We start from the raw sequence: 17,984 nt of genomic DNA, 5'->3' as shown, positions 1-17,984 counted from the left end.
TACTTTAGTTAAATTGATGCCACTTTGTTGGTGTTACGCCCTAATTTAGGGAAATATGAGCACTCCTGGTTAGGTCTCCATCTCCTGGGTTTGTCATAGTGGAAGAGATTTTGGTCTCCATCTATTTGTATAGTTATACTGTAGTGAAATTAATTATTTGGTGCAGATATTGTTCTCCACAAATAGGGTACACAAGCATGATTACTGTGTTTTTCGGACCATAAGAACCACTTTTTCCCCCCAAATTTGGGAGGAAAATGGGGGATGCGTCTTATGGTCCAAACGTTGTGTACCTGCGGTTGTGGAGGAGCAGGATCGCAGGGCCTCCCACCTTCAAGAACCTGGCAGGGGTGGCGGCGGTGGCAGCAAAGAACAAGGAGGTGAGATGCTGTGAGTGTCTGGCTGGGGGCCGGTGCGGGTTTCCGGTGTGTGCGGCCATCTTCCTGAAGCTCTGATCAAGAGGAGAATGGCCGCCCGAGATGGCGCATGCACAGACTTGTAGCTCGGGTTGCTATTTTCCTGTAGATCACAGCTTCAGGAAGATGGCCGCGCACACCAGAAACCTGCTCCGCTCACCGGCCTCGGCCCGCAGCCTGACACTGGCCCGCATCCAGATACCGGAGCCGGTCCCGGGCCCTGGGCAGGCCTCAGCGGCACGCAGCCAGACACCAGTCCCGGCCCCCAGGCAAGCCCCAGTCGCCAAACATCGGCCCCGGACCCCAGCCAGGCACAGGCCCCCAGCCAGGCACTGGGCCTCAGCCAGTCCCCCAGCCCTCAGTCAGGCACTGGCCCTCAGCCAGGCCCTCAGCCAGGCCCCCAGGCCCTCAGCCAGGCCTCCAGCCCCCAACTAGGCACTGGGCCTCAGCCAGGCACTGGGCCTCAGCCAGGCCCCCAGCCAGGCAACACGCCCCAGTCATCTCTTCTGCTACAGCCGCCTGGTCCCTGAGGGAGGGAATGGAGGCCCCTGCAATCCTGCTCCACTGCAACTCCTCGCTGCTGGAGCACCGGATTCCTGAAGGACCCTGCCTCCTGTGACCCTCGCTCCACCGCCTCACAGGTAAAATACTGTACCTATTAAGACTATAAGATGGACCCCCTTATTCTAAAAATATTTTATTCTATATTCCACCCCAGAATTTGGGGTGCGTCTTATGGTCCGGTTTGTCTTATAGTCCGAAAAATACGGTAACTCAAAATTGGTTGTCAATAAACAACCATCTGCTGCCCCATCAAACACATCTGCTGCTTCTTCCTCCTCATCTGTTACCGTGGCAAGTATTGCCACACAGGTCTCCGACTGAAGAACCTATGGTTGTATACTCACTCCAGTCAGGCTGAGTGAGAGCCCTTCAGCTGTAACACAAGCTGACATTCCTGCTGTGTTTGTTTCACTGAGCACACCACATGTTGCTCAATCCACCGTAACAACTCCGTCTGCACCTCACTCAGGGTCTAGCAGTTTGTCCGTTTCACCGTACTCCGCCCTCTCTCAGCACTGTAGCCAGCCCCTCGGTCCCGCATTTGTCGGCACATAAAATATTGTTTACTCCTACACATGACAAAGCTAAGAGGTTGAACTCCACCATATCCAATCTGTAGGCCACAGAAATGGTGGTCTTAGGCCCAAATTTTTTTTAAATGTGAACAGTTTTGCTTGTGTCTCTATCTGCTGGGTTGGCTGTAGTAGAAGCGGTGTCGGTCCCCATTATACTACTTAAACTCTAGTGAAATTGATGCCACTTTGCAGGTGTCTGCCACTAATTTTTGGAAATGTGGAGAATCCTGATTGGGTCTGCATCTATTGGGTTTGGCTTTAGTGGAAGAGGTTTCTGTCTCCATTAAACTACTTCTACTCTTTTGAAATTGATGCCACTTTGGTGGTGCTAGGCCCTAATTTAGGGAAATGTAAACACTTCTGATTGAGTCTCCATCTACTGGGTTTGCTTTAGGGGAAGACGTGTCATTCCTAATTCTACAATTTCTACTGTACTGAAATTGATGCCACTTTGCTAGTGTCTGGCACTAATTTTTGCAAATGTGGGGAATCCTGATTGGGTCTCCATCTATTGGGTTGACTGTAGTGGAAGAGGTTTTTGTCTCAATTAAACTATTTCTACTCTGGTGAAATTGATGCCACTTTGGTGGGGCTAGGCCCTAATTTAGGGAAATGTAAATACTTCTGATTGAGTCTCCATCTACTGGGTTGGCTTTAGGAAAAGACGCGTCGTTCCTAATTCTACAATTTCTACTGTACTGAAATTTATGCCACTTTGCTGGTGTCTGCCACTAATTTTTGGAAATGTGGGGAATCCTGATTGTGTCTCCATTTATTGGGTTGCTTGTAGTGGAAGAGGTTTCTGTCTCCATTAAACTACTTCTACTCTGGTGAAATTGATGCCACTTTGGTGAGTTTAGACCAGTGTTTCCCAAACCCCATCCTCACGGCCCCCCACAGGTCATGTTTTCAGGATCTCCTTAGTATTACACAGGTGATTGAAGTATCATCAAGGCATCAGAATTCTCTCACCTGTGCAATGCTAAGGAGATCATGAAAACATGACCTGTGGGGGGCCATGAGGATGGGGTTTGGGAAACACTGGTTTAAACCCTAATTTTTTGAAATGTGGAGAATTCTGATTGGGTCTCTCCATCTATTGGGTTTGCTGTAGTGGAAGAGTTGTTGGTCACCATTAAACTAGTTCTACTGTTGTGAAATTAATTCTTTGGTGCAGATATTTTTGTCACAGGGGTGCACAAGATATAATCGAAACTGGTTTTCTTAGTACCGTGGTATATAAAGCAGGCTATATTTCATCTTTTAATTTTTCGCTGCTGATATTGTTCTCCATACAGGGATACACATTAGTAATGAGAGAGCACTAAATGTGCTCAACTTAGTGGTTCAGTGATTTCTCAAAACTTACCCAGAATTGCCAGAGCTGCTTGTGAAAGTACAACGCGTGCGTGCCCATTTCAGAAAGTCAGCTATAGCTTCCGCCAGCCTGGCAGTGCTTCAGCAGCATATGCATCTTTCAGCTCACCGACTGTTGTGCGATGTCAGTACACGTTGGAAATCAACGTTGCAGATGTTGGGAAGGATTTGCGAGCAGCAGAAGGCAGTTGTTGATTAGCAGCTTCAACACGCCCATTGGCATTCAGGTCAGCCTCCGCACATAAGAACTGATGAGTGGCAATGTCTGACATGTGTGGCATCCTCAAAAACTTTGAGGACTCCACCAAGATGGTGAGCGGCGATGACGCCATAATTAGGATCACCATCCCGCTTCTTTGTCTACTGAAACGCTTGGTGCTCACAGTTAAAGAGGAGGCATTGCAGGCGTAGCAAGGAACTATGCAGCCCTGCCTCATCTCATCTCAGTGTGGATTGGGTGATAATGAGGAGGAGGATGAGGAGGAGAACATGGACTGTCATCCTCTTGGGGAGGACAGGGAAGCCTCTTTCAGTCTGTGGGAAAGCTGTACGAGTTTCGCTTAATGACCTTCAGTGGCCTAAACCATGGCTTTGCTTATGCACATTATTTCTCTAAACTCATTGCAGATCAGTCCATTGTCCAACTCTCTAGTGATTAAATTCAAGACGTAAAGAAAGATCTTTGTTTGTGACTAAGCACCACCGAGAAATGTGAGCTGATGTTGGACGGGCTGCCATTGCTTATGCAATAAGCTGTATTAGAGGACTTCCTTGGAGAAATGACAGCCTTAGCAGTTACGGTTTCCCTCTATGCCAGTTCTTTCACCGAGCTAAAGAATATGGCTGTGGCGAAACACAACTCTCACCGAGAAGCAGTGTCAGACTGAAGTACATTGAGCTCACCAGAGGATTTCATTGTGAGGAACCACCTATCTCCCCCCACTAAAGAGCCCCAGAGCAGCTGCAAGGATTGCACTATGAACTCTCCTGAAGGAGAAGCCAGGACCCACCGGAGGATTCTCCGGTTCTCTGGTGGGCCCATCCAACCCTGCCGAGAAGCAACCCTGGCTAAGAAAAGTGTGTGGGAAGGTTCCTGGACACTCTATGGCTGCTTTTTTTGCTGTGGCCTGGCTCCAGTGAGATGTACCATCCCTAGCCACGTTCACTTGTCCACGTGTTTGTGGTTAGGCAGTCCTTCCCACTAAGTGCACTGGGAAGGGCATGGGTAATATTCTGGGACCTGTGCTTGTTGGAGGCAGGGACGACATCTGGAGAAATGGTGGCGGCTGGGGACCAAATATGGAGACCTGGCCGCCGCCACCATGAGGTTGTGAAAAGCTACAACCTCCACGAGCCCAAAAAGCAACATTTCAAGTGCAAGCAGCTGTCCAGAAATGGCAGTTTAGTATTGCGGCCTGTGGGTGGGTGGGTGGCTGGCTGGCTGCATACTTGTGCTTGCATTCCAAGTAATTGAAAACTAAGGAGTTGGATGGCCTCATCATCATCACAACCTGCAAGGTTTGCACGATGAACTCTCCTGAAGGAGAAGCCAGAGCCCAGTCCAACCATGCCGAGAAGCATCCCTGATTCCCGAACACTCTATGGCTGCATTACTGCGGACAGGTTCCAGCAATCCATAAGATTGCAATCTGTAAGATCCCTTCACTTGCTCTCATTTGCCCAGCGTATCCAATTCAAACTACTAACACTGACGTACAAAGCCATCCCTAACCTTTCTTCTCCATATATCTCTGAACTAATCTCCCGATATATTCCCTTCCGTTATCTCTTGTCCTCCCAAGACCTCCTTCTTTCCACTCTTATTTGTTCCTCACCCAATCACCTAGAATACTTCTACCAAATATCCTCCATCTGGAATTCTGTGCCTCAACAAGTCTGATTAGCCACCACATTCGGATCCTTCAGACACAACCTGAAAACCCATCTCTTCAAGACAGCCTAAACCCTGCGATTGTCTCGCTGCCACCTTACCTCAACACCACCGGAGGTAATGCAACTCCATGACCTACTGTCTCCTTTCCCACCTTCCTGTAGAATGTAAGGCCACAAGTGCAGGGTCTATTAGACTTAAGAAGCGATATAGCACCTTGGCAAAGGCCAGTTATGTTCTCCCTCTGATATCTAACAATAACACAATAACAAACAGGTCATGATGGAGAAACTTGCACCTACTGCCACTCAGTGTCTTCAGCTCCTTTGTGAGAAACTAATGTTTGCTCAGCCAGTCTACTAAATAAAATTCCTTAGGTACAGAAATTGTGGATGGCTTTGCTTTTGGTACTGGGTATTAATACCAAACCATGGTGTGCCATTCACTGGATATGCCTGGCTGGTTGGAGACAAGCTCATTCCCACAGAAAAGTACCAGCAAGCTAAGGAGATGGTGGCTTCTATCATCATGAAGGCATTTGCTCGTTGTCTAGTAGTCTGGCTTTTACACTAAAGATCCTCCTCATTTTTATAGTTTTAAGTGAACACACAGAGACCGTGTTTTCTGTTGCCGGGATAGTGGCTTAGAAATTGCTGTACCATCAGGTTGAGGATGTGAGCCATGCAAGACACGTGTCTGAGGTTGACCCGACGTAGAGCCACCACTGGGTTTGCACTGAAATCGCACACAGCCTTCTCTTGCTCCAGATTCAGTGGAGACAGCCATTGCTCAAACTCGGCCTGGAGAGCTATCCACCACTCTTCTGCTGTATGACTGCAATCTCCAAGGCATATTAATTTTAACACTTCCTGATGCGGTGAGACCTGGCTGCGCAGTACGGAGATGGGGGGATTCTCTGTTGGAATGTGTGTCTCAGTAAGACAAAGGTTGAGGGTGCAGGTGGAGGCCCTAGAGGAGGTAGAGGATGCAGAATCACTGGAGGAAGTGTTAGATACAGACGTTTGTCCTGCAAGCCTTGGGGATTCCACCAATTGCTGTGTAGTGACACCTTGGTGTCTAGTGGTTTAGTTTTCCATCCCCTGGTGTGTAGTGGTTTAGTTCTCCAACCCCTGTTGTCTTATTAGTTTAGTTCTCCAACCCCTATTTTCTATTAGTTTAGTTCCCCATGTTCGGGTGTGTATTTGTTTCATTCTCCAACCTTAGCTGTTTAGTAGTTTAGTTCTCCAACCCCTGTTGTATATTAGTTTAGTTCTTCATGTTCTGGTGTGTATTTATTTCTTTCTCAAACCCATCCATGCCCACCCCCAGGGTTTAAAACAAGGGTTTGGATTCTTCTCAGACCCTACTTCGTCCAGGCCCGGATCAACGGAAAAATTTTTTGGCCATCGCTACACATGCTTTCCCCCTGTTGAGTCTGTCAAGCTTTGGATCAGACCTCTGATGCCCCGGAATAGAATGTGTGAACAGCTCTGCAGACTCGCCCATCTGTGCTTCTCCACTGTCAGTTGGCTGGTTGGAGAGTTGTGATGTGGGTGAAAACAAGGGTAATTGGGGTGCCACCTCTGAGGACTGTACTGTGTGTGATGATAATGTAGAGGAAGAGCAGCAGAGGGCACTTGATGCAGCTCTTGTCTACTGGAGCACATGTTCTTCCTGCCGCTCATCTACAAGGTGTACCGCTGTGCGACTGCCAAAGAAATGGAGTGCAGTCCAGTAACAGAATTTTTCAAAATGCTGCACAATTGCTCACTGCAGCAAAACAAACTTACTTCTCATCTCTCTTATCATACGTGTCAAACTACTGGATCAACATGCCTATTTTGAACTGTCCTCCCACCTCTCCTCCTGCTCCCTCTTTGACCGCTTACAATCAGGCTTCTGACCTCACTATTCCACTGAAACTGCCCTGACTAAAGTCACGAACGACCTACTAACTGCCAAATCCAAGCCAGACTACTCTGTCTTCCTCCTCCTAGACTTGTCATCTGCCTTCAACACAGTAGACCATATCCTCTTACTACAGACTCTCATCTCTCGGCATCACAGACTTGGCCCTGTCTTGGATCTTTTCATACCTAACCGACAGTACATTCAGTGTCTCCCACTCACACACCACCTCCTCATCTCACCCCCTATGTGTCCATGTCCTCTAAGGTTCAGTTGTAGGACCTAGACTCTTCTCCATCTACACCTTCGGCCTGGGACAGCTCATGGTCTTACAACTTTCTGTATCACCTCTATGCTGATGACCCACAGATCTACCTCTCTGAACCTGATATCACCTCCTTACTAACCAGAATCCCACAATGTGTGTCCTATATTTCATCTTTCTTCTTTGCTAGATTTGTAAAAATTAACATGGATAAAACAGAATGCATAATCTTTCCACCATCTCATTCACCCACCCCCCAACTGACCTATCTATCAAAGTGAATGGCTGCCCACTCTCCCCAGTCCCGCAAGCTTGACTCTGATCTGTCCTTCAAACGTCAGATCCAAGTCCTTTCAACTTGCTGCTGACTCCAACTCCAAAGTACCTCGGGGATCCGCACATTCCTCAACCATGAATGTAGAAAAACACCAGTGCACACACTCATCATCTCCCGCCTCGACTATTACAAGCTCCTGCTCTGTGGCGTCCCTTCTAAAACTCTCGCACCCCTCCAATCTATCCTAAACTGTGCTGGCCAATTAATCCTCCTGCCACCCTGCTATTCCCAGGCTTCTTCCCTCTTTCAATCCCTGCGCTGGCTCCCTGTTGCTCAGAGACTCCAGTTGAAAAGCTTAACTTTGGCATACCAAGCCATCGAAAACCTGTCTCCTTCATACATGTGTGACCTAGTCTCCCTGTTCTAGTTACCTGCACGCAACTTCCCATCCTTCCAAGATCTCCTTTTCTACCTCCCTCTTATCTCTTCTTTTCATGATTGAATACAAGATTTTTCCCGTGCATCTCCGCTACTGTGTATTGCTGTACCCAAACACATGAGACTCTCGCCTACTGTGTAAACCTTGAAAAGAAAGCTGAAGATCCACTTCTTGTGACAAGCGTACAATCAGCATACCGCTGCATGACTAGCTGTACCCTGACCTACTGTATCCTCACCCATCCCTTGTAGATTGTTTGTGCTCCCTGGTGGGCAGGGTCTTCTCTCTTCTTGTACCAGTTGGTGACCCCTTTTGACATGTAACCCGCCACGGAATAAATGTCCCTGTAATAGTAATAATAATTATAGTACTTGTACTCTGGGTCAATTGATGGCACTTTCCAGGTGTCTACCCCTAATTTGATGTGTTTTGGCAGCTTTTGGGATGGTTTTAAGGTGTTGCGTATGCGTTTTTTGTGCCCTCATTGAATTCTATGGCGTTCGGTAACGTTCGAAGAACATTCGACAAGTAAATCGGCGAATATTGCAAATTCGGTGATCGTGATCCGAACTGAATAATGAAACATTCGCTCATCTCTAGTCTCGCTCTGTCAAACCAATCATAGTGCTGTGGATCATGATATCATATTTACATATCATTTTACGACCAGAGTCGTAACGTTTGGACCAATACGAGAAATTAATGGGAGTGGTCTACAACTGATTTGCTATAAATATAAATATTCCTGTTCTTTGTTATTTGATTATGCACTTCTTTCTTGGCTTGATAAAGGCCCTGCATGGCCAAAAGTCACTATTTTTCCTGTGTGTACAATGGTGACTATAAAACTTTTTTGGAAAAAGATTACCCAGTGCCTAGGACTCTTGGATTGCATGCAGTTTTCACAACCCAGTTTGTTACGGAGTGGTGCATGGGATATACCCTTTACAAAGATAATTACATGGAAGTATTATTCATACAACATACCTAATGTTAAAAAAAACAAAAAAAAAAACAAGCAATGTGAACTGAGGTACTAATCAGCTCAACAAAGGGGATGCCACACCCTTAATTTGCACAGAATGCAAACGACAAAAAACCAAGCAATGGGAACTGAGGTCTAAGATGGTACACATGCAAGAAATAGGAGCATTTTCACACTAGCAAAAAGAAGAAAAACCTACAAAAGACAAAAAATATATCTCATACCCTACCATCATTATTTATAAATGTAAAGCAAAGTTGCATATGACTTATAGGGTACTTAGTGAACTATTTTTGATCAAAAAAAGTATACAAGCCGTCCCACCAGCGACAAGGTGACCCTAAATTGGGACGGTACCTACACTGTCTATATTAAAAACCTTACTGTACAGTTATATGAAAAAGTTTGGGCACCCCTATTAATGTTAAGCTTAATGTTTTATAAAAATTGGTGTCTTTGCAACAGCTATTTCAGTTTGATATATGTAATAACTGTTGGACACAGTAATGTTTCTGCCTTGAAATGAGGTTTATTGTACTAACAGAAAATGTGCAATCTGCATTCAAACAAAATTTGACAGGTGCATAAGTATGGGCACCTCACCAGAAAAGTGACATTAATATTTAGTAGATACTCCTTTTGCAAAAATAACAGCCTCTAGTCGCTTCCTGTAGCTTTTAATGATTTCCTGGATCCTGGATGAAGGTATTTTTGACCATTCCTCTTTACAAAACAATTCCAGTTCAGTTAAGTTTGATGGTTGCCAAGCATGGACAGCCCTCTTCAAATGATCCTACAGATGTTCAATGATATTCAGGTCTGGGGACTGGGATGGCCATTCCAGAACATTGTAATTGTTCCTCTGCATGAATGCCTGAGTAGATTTGGAACGGTGTTTTGGATCATTGTCTTGCTGAAAGATCCATCCCCTGCGTAACTTCAACTTTGTCACTGATTCTTGAACATTATTGTCACGAATCTGCTGATACTGAGTGGAATCCATGCATCCCTCAACTTTAACAAGATTCCGGGTGCCGGCATTGGCCACACAGCCCCAAAGCATGATCGAACCTCCACCAAATTTTACTGTGGGTAGCAAGTGTTTTTCTTGGAATGCTGTGTTTTTTTGCCGCCATGCATAGCGCCTTTTTGTATGACCAAACAACTCAATCTTGGTTTCATCAGTCCACAGGACCTTCTTCCAAAAAGAAATTGGCTTCTCCAAATGTGCTTTTGCATACCTCAGCCGACTCTGTGTGTGGCGTGCTTGCAGAAACGGCTTCTTTCGCATCACTCTCCCATACAGCTTCTCCTTGTGCAAAGTGCGTTGTATAGTTGGCCGATGCACAGTGACACCATCTGCAGCAAGTTGATGCTGCAGTTCTCTGGAGGTGGTCTGAGGATTGTCCTTGACTGATCTCACCATTCTTCTTCTCTGCCTTTCTGATGTTTTTCTTGGCCTGCCACTTCTGGCTTTAACAAGAACTGTCCCTGTGTTCTTCCATTTCCTTACTATGTTCCTCACAGTGGAAACTGACAGGTTAAATCTCTGAGACAGCTTTTTGTATCCTTCCCCTGAACAACTATGTTGAATAATCTTTGTTTTCAGATCATTTGACAGTTGTTTTGAGGAGCCCATGATGCCACTCTTCAGAGGAGATTCAATCAGGAGAACAACTTGCAAGTGGCCACTTTAAGTAGCTTTTCTCATGATTGCATACACCAGGCTATGAAGTTCAAAGCTCAATGAGGTTACAAAACCAAAAAAAGTGCTTTAGTAAGTCAGTAAAAAGTAGGTAGGAGTATTTAAAACAAGAAAATGATAAGGGTGCCCATACTTATGCACCTGTCAAATTTAGTTTGAATACAGATTGCACATTTTCTGTTAGTACAATAAACCTCATTTCACGGCAGAAACATTGCTGTGTCCAACAGTTATTACATATATCAAACTGAAATAGCTGTTGCAAAAACACCAATTTTTATAAAACATTAAGCTTAAGATTAATAGGGGTGCCCAAACTTTTTCATGTAACTGTATATCAAAGTTGAAGTAATGCATATAAAAGGGTAGACAAATTGAACCGGGTCCCAACATCAGACCACCTAGGCCCGTGGTAAGCTACATATATACTAACCAGCTCAACAAAGGGGATGCCACACCCTTAATTTGCACAGAATGCAAACAAGACAAAAAACCAAGCAATGTGAACTGAGGTCTAATGTTAAATGTTAAAATTACATTTGTTTTTTCATTATTTTGGATTATCATTTTTAAGAAACCAAACACCTCCCCTTACTGTGTTTATAGAGAATTACCAGCCAGAACATGGAACAGACTGACTTGTATTCAGCTTTCTCTAGATAATTACTTCTTTCTTTTTATTCATGTCAGATTTTTTTTTCTGAATAAATTAATCAAAATGGTTACAGCACTTGGAGAACCTGCACTTATGCACAGAATCTAATTGAGATATTAATCTAGTAGATATCGCCATTCACTTCATGGGTCTTCTTTAATGACTCTATCTGTTATGTACTATACATAGTTTGTTAGTTTGTGATATTTTTAATGAAAAGGTAGATCACTTGCCTATCAGGTCACCCCTGCAGCTCTTACCTTCAGCAAAGGAACCCTTTACCCTTTAGCGACAGCGTATTAATCGATGGCTGGAGGGCATGAAAACAGGCAGCCTATAATTGAATAAAAGAGTAAAAAATGAATTGCTCAAAAGGAAAGAAAAACTGAAATATTCCATTGCGCTATTGTTTTCAATAAAAAAAGCATGATAAACATGAGGGAAGCACATAAAAGCTGGTGCGTTTAGTATTTAAATGTTATCTTCGTCTGCAGGTTTTCTGTGATTATCATGGCCATTCGCAAAGAAAGAATGTGTTTTTCTATGGATGCAGCATAAAGGAGACCTTGTGGCAAGCTGGATGTGTAGTGGATTCATCTGTCCTTTTGGAGGATGTTGGATACAGGGTATGTATACTTAAGTACCGTAATTACTTGAGCGTTGTATTTGTGCTCAGAAACACAATGGCCGGTAGTTTAAAGAGTGTATACCACAGGACAACATTTTTACTATATAATTAACATATACTGTAGAATTTTCATTTTTCAACAGCAGATTTGTTTTCTTTGAAATATTAGAATGTCTGCAATACACCATTCTATATTTCCTTCTAATTGTACTTATTTATCAGGAATTTTGCTTTGTTAAAGGGAATCTGTCACACGTTTTTTGCCACCTAATCTGAGAGCAAAATAATGTATAGACCCTGACTCCGGCAATGTGTCACTTACTGAGTTGCTAGCAGTAGTTTTGATAAAGTCACGGTTCTATCAACAGGGAATTATCCCTAGAGGACTAGTAAACCTGCTGCTGGTAATCCTCCATTTTCATGACTTCGATATAACCATGCCACCACTAATTGGCAGCTTTCTGCCTATGCACTATATATACAGAAAGCTGCCAATCAGTGATGTGGTTGGGGTTATACTGCATTTTGCAGTCAGAGAACTGGTAGACCTGGCAGCTGATAAAACAAAGATTTTTTGGAGATTGTGGCTAGCCATGACTGTGTAAGGACACGTGTCTTTTAGCACCTTATCCTTTCTCTACATAATCATCGGCATCGTTCACCTAATATGGGGAAAAACACTGCCAAAAAAATCAGAACTCTATCTATATCAAGAGCTCCTTCCCCTCACTGGGATATTGAGGCATTTATTATGCGCCCTCAGCTGCAGGACCGTGGATGCTCTCCCCAGACATCACTGGATCAAGCCATCCTTGTCACTCCTGTTCCAGCGATACAGAGCACCAGAGGGATCCCCACTCATACATCAGGACAGGGAACCCCACCCAGCTCCCATTAGTGAAAGGGGCCTCAGTCTCCCTTCACGGCCACATCATTAGAGGGATCCGCACTATTACAAGATGGCCTCTGCTCCTTAACCAGCGTCTCTCTTGCGACACTAAAAGTCAGAACATCACACCAGAGGGAATATCTTAGTAGGCAATAAGCTAAAGAGTCCCACTTGATCCTGCATGGGGACAGAACCCTCAGAGATCAGTGTTGATTCTGTCAAAGAGGCTCCCCGCACCACCGCAAGATGTCCACCACTCCCTGCCCGACTTCGGCTCCGATCCCATTACACCTAAGGAGAGGGGGGAGACAGCCCGGAAAGGTCCCCCTGCTAAGAGTAAGCAAAAACAGGCACGTGGTAGAGACTCTCTACCCTCCGCAATGACGCCAGTGGGGAGTGATACCCCTACATCTCCAGATGGCGACCCCCACATGAACAGAGTGGCTCAGGATTATCAGCCATGTGTGTGATGCTGAACACACGCATCTACCTACTCTTGACACTTTATATAGAGAAGCCACATTTCCCATAAAGGTAGGAGACCCCCCCACCCTTGCAGTTCTCCTCTTCAAGGGCCACATGCAATAAAATGTCACTGTTACTAGTTAGCATCAAACACACTACTGGGTCTCACTCCTCTGACCTGGGACTGTCCCCACACTCCAGTCTTCCAACAAGGCCACCTACTGCACAGTCCCAAATATCTCTTATCAGGGGAGTTAATCCATCTAGCTCATCCCATTCTACGAAATAGGAGGACTTCACTTGGCTTGCTCCTCACCTTGGTCCCCAGCACCACTCTCCAGCAAGAGGGTCCACAAGCTCTTCTTGGAATGACTCACCCCCCACTTCCCTCCACATCATCCACAATGTTCCCAGAAACCTGCTGAATTGACCACATTAATGTCCCTTCAGCTCCTTTGCAGCCAGTCTATATTATATCTTCATTTGAGGGGTTACCATTGGCACAGCCTGTATTGCAATTTCACCCTGCCCTGCAGAATCAGCTTCATTTTGGAGGTACTCTACCCCTTACTTCCTCTCAGTTGGACAACAACAGACCAACATTCCTAGCAGACCTAATGTTACTCCTGTAATCCATCCCTATCAAAAAATACATCTCGGCCCTAGCCAACCAAATAGTACCCAAATGTAAAAAAGAATTTGTTCAGTTCAGGTCTGATCTTTCTACATGCACCACCAGAGTGTCTGTACTATCCGAGTCACAGGAGTCTAATGTCTCCAAATTGCAAACTGTACAAAATACGGTGAAAATGCACTCTCTGCAACTCCAGTCAAAGCAACGGAACTTAGAAGACTTGGAGAATAGGTACAGGAGAAACAGCCTCTGTATTAGAGGTCTGCCAGAATTAATCAGCACCTCAGACATTCATTCTGTTCTACTATCAATCTTCAACATTCTCCTTGGACGAGGCTCAGGAGCATCAATAGAAATCGACATACCGCACAGAGCTTTCGATCCAACGGACCTAGAGGATCCCCGTCTCCAGGATATAATCTGCCATATTCACTTCTATTCCATCAAGGAATCTATCCTCCAAGCAGCATGGGAAAAGCAGAATCTTACCTACAACAATTGGCCAATTCAAATTATGCCAGATTTCTCCTGCTATAACCAGGCCCAACGATCTGCACTTAAACCATTACTGGACACTCTTAGAAACAGAGACATTACCTTCCACTGGGGTTTCCCCTTCTCCTTAACAGTCTGCAAGGGACCTCAATCAATTATGTTCTGCTTTCCAGAAGACCAACCAGCTTTCTTATCCAGCCTGGATCTTCCTAACATCACTCTGCCAAACTGACCAGTCCCACCACTCAGTCTCCAAAGCCCCAGAGGATGGCCGAAAAATCCTCCTACTCTTTTTTTTCTCCTAGCCTCCGAGTAGCACTACCTCCAAGAGAAGGCCGCCAAAGCAACAAAGGACTACTAAATCCAAGACACCAGAATCCGAAGGGAATGACTTGACTGTATACCCTGGTCAGTTCGGGAACATCAAATCAAATGTTGGAGGATGACGTTTTTCCCACCAACTTGCTTACAGTGCCTCTCCCCTCACAGCTCTGGTTTACACTATTCTTTGGTCACTCCGGAACTTGTCCCCATTGACCTAGTCACATACGTCATTTTAACTCACTAAATATATGGATATTAAACCTTAATGTTTGATAAGTCCGGCTCCCCTTGAGCTGTTCAATGTCGGTGGTTGTACTACCCTCTAGGGGCTAGTTACTGATTTGTATACCCGTTATTTGTTAGACACTATTACAACTAGGATGCCAGTGAATAATTATTTTATGAACATTCATTTTTTTACTTTCATAGGAGCTATTTTATGTCATGTCTGCCTTGTCTCTCCCTAAGTAGGCCAAGAGCCTCTATCATGCCCCTATTGGGTACGCAAGAACCGCAAATATGATTTCTATTAACTAGGTTGTATTGCAGAGGCTTTCCCTCTTCTTTTTTCTGTTTTTCCTGTCTAGTTTATATTTTCTTTAACCTCTCTCCCTTTTTCCTGCCCTAACCAATGGAACCAAGTTGCCTCACTACTCTCTATCAAAACTGTATCTGAAGAATTTCTGCTGAAACATAAATGGTGGACCTGAATGTCACTCCTTTCAATGCAAAGGGCCTTAATATCCCCGAAAAATGCACACAGATTCTCCATCACTTCCATTGGTGTAAGGTACATATTGTCTGTTTCCAATAAACACACTTAAAACATTCACCAACGATCAAACACAAGCACTATACAACCTGGCATTCATGCTCCAAAGGAGTGAAGATTGCAATCCAAAAATCCTTACCACACCAAATGGTTGATTGTACTATTGATATTGAGGCAATATATATTATTCTCTCTCTTTCCATTGAAGGCCAATTATTCACCATTATTAATACTTATGCCCCCCAACAAGGACCCAGGCTACTTTTGTCTCAAAATTGATAGACCTTGCTTTCCCATTGATACAGAAGACTGTACTGCTATGTGGAGATCTAAATGTCATTGCCCCATATCGCTGCTCCCATTTGCCTCCAAACTCCTTGAGCAACACGTTCACACTGAACTTTCCTCCCACTTTTCATCTAACTCTCTCTTCGACAACCAACAATCTGGCTTCCGCCCTCACTATTCCACCGAAACTGCCTTTACCATAATCACCAATGACTTACTTACTAGTGTTGAGCCACCCCCGTAGTGTTCGAGTTCGGTTCGGTTCATCGAACACCCGTATGTTCGCCGAACTGTTCGTCGAACTGTTCATCGAACTCCTTTGAACACCGTTAAAACCAAAGACAGGCAAACAAAAACACATAGAAACACATAGAAAACACCTTCAAAGGTGTCCAAAAGCTGACAAACTGCTCAGAAGACACAACTAACACATGGAAAAGTGACAAGCACATATAGTCATGCGAAAAGGAAAGAGGTGGAGGAGTAAAAGGAGGGGGAGACACAGATATAGGCATGTCATGCTCTTCTAAAATCCAAAAAGTGAGAAGCCGACACGGCCAGTCCGTTTCTGCCCGTGCGACCTCCGTGTCACCGGCTTTGTGCCAGAGCTGCGGTGGACCCTGACGGCCAGCCCCCCTCTCCCAATACTGGTGCCTGTCCACTGGTGGGTCGAGCAAGCCCCCCTGTGGTGGAGGCAGGTCTAAGCTTTTTAATTTAAATTGTCTCTCTAATTTGAATGAATACACTTTAAATCCATTTACAAGGATCTATTGGAGGGCAAGTCTCATGCCAGCAGCCGCGTAATTCCAGCTCCAGTAGCGTCCACTAAAGCTGCTGCAGTTAAAAAGCTTTTATAAGGATCGAGCTCGGCGGTCCACCGCAAGGCGTCCTACCGCCAGTCCCAGCCCCTATGCCTTGGGGTGCCTCCTGATGCTCTTCACTGAGTATCCCGGGGTCCCGAAGCATTTCCTTTGAAAAAATTAAGTGTCCAAACTACAGGTGGTGTAGCTTGCTTAACAGCTGGGATAATCCGCTGACTAGCAGACACTGCTACTAGGCACAAAGTATTTCCTGGGCTAGATGCAGTTAAAAATTTGTAATTAGATACTCTCGTTGGATGCTGAGAAAGCATTCCATTGAGTCTCCTGGCACGGCATATATTATTCTCTTAAAAAGCTTCGGGTAGGGGTCTAGGGGACCCTTTTATAGCCGAAATCACGGCCCTGTATCGCAATACGTCACCTAGGCTGAAGATAAATGGAACTGTAGCACCCCGAGGGCTCGGTTGCTACAGAGGTATTGCACCTCACCCAGAGGTGTGATATCTCACTCTCAGGTAAGGATGGAGTGTGGATCAGGACCCCGACACCTGCATGCATTACACCAGTCCGTTTCTGCCCGTGCGACCTCCGTGTCACCGGCTTTGTGCCAGAGCTGCGGTGGACCCTGACGGCCAGCCCCCCTCTCCCAATACTGGTGCCTGTCCACTGGTGGGTCGAGCAAGCCCCCCTGTGGTGGAGGCAGGTCTAAGCTTTTTAATTTAAATTGTCTCTCTAATTTGAATGAATACACTTTAAATCCTTTTACAAGGATCTATTGGAGGGCAAGTCTCATGCCAGCAGCCGCGTAATTCCAGCTCCAGTAGCGTCCACTAAAGCTGCTGCAGTTAAAAAGCTTTTATAAGGATCGAGCTCGGCGGTCCACAGCAAGGCGTCCTACCGCCACTCCCAGCCCCTATGCCTTGGGGTGCCTCCTGATGCTCTTCACTGAGTATCCCGGGGTCCCGAAGCATTTCCTTTGAAAAAATTAAATGTCCAAACTACAGGTGGTGTAGCTTGCTTAACAGCTGGGATAATCCGCTGACTAGCAGACACTGCTACTAGGCACAAAGTATTTCCTGGGCTAGATGCAGTTAAAAATTTGTAATTAGATACTCTCGTTGGATGCTGAGAAAGCATTCCATTGAGTCTCCTGGCACGGCATATATTATTCTCTTAAAAAGCTTCGGGTAGGGGTCTAGGGGACCCTTTTATAGCCGAAATCACGGCCCTGTATCGCAATACGTCACCTAGGCTGAAGATAAATGGAACTGTAGCACCCCGAGGGCTCGGTTGCTACAGAGGTATTGCACCTCACCCAGAGGTGTGATATCTCACTCTCAGGTAAGGATGGAGTGTGGCTCAGGACCCCGACACCTGCATGCATTACACCACATTGCCGTGGGGCAGGGCGACCAATATGCCCCTGAGATGGGCACGACAGTCCCTGTCCCTGGCTGGAGTGGGGGGAGGGAACACCGAGGTAGGGGAACCCTGTAGTGCAGGAGCAGGGAGGAAGCAGTTCCTGGGTGCATTGAGAAGGGAGTATAAAAGGTGGGCACCATCTTAGTTCAGTGCAGAGAAGTCTGAGCAGAAGTGACAGGGAGCAGGGGC

The 17,984-nt window shown here is 45.5% G+C and overlaps 1 protein-coding gene across 2 annotated transcripts in view; it reads left to right on the top strand.

Moving 5' to 3' along the window:
• The window catches only part of AGBL1 (AGBL carboxypeptidase 1), a 1,577,225-nt gene that overhangs the window by 809,175 nt on the left and 750,066 nt on the right, over nucleotides 1-17,984 (top strand). For both annotated transcript variants that reach the window (XM_073653286.1, XM_073653285.1), the window contains exon 20: nucleotides 11,552-11,683. In XM_073653286.1, coding sequence (XP_073509387.1) covers nucleotides 11,552-11,683 — 132 coding nt within the window. The remainder of the gene's footprint in view (nucleotides 1-11,551; nucleotides 11,684-17,984) is intronic.

Source organism: Phyllobates terribilis, unplaced genomic scaffold (assembly GCF_046119375.1).
Source record: "Phyllobates terribilis strain yellow unplaced genomic scaffold, ASM4611937v1 Scaffold_11__3_contigs__length_659146591, whole genome shotgun sequence".
NCBI classification, from domain to species: domain Eukaryota; kingdom Metazoa; phylum Chordata; class Amphibia; order Anura; family Dendrobatidae; genus Phyllobates; species Phyllobates terribilis.
The sequence above is the reverse complement of the archived record's forward strand: the minus strand, read 5'-3'. Positions and strand labels throughout refer to the sequence as shown.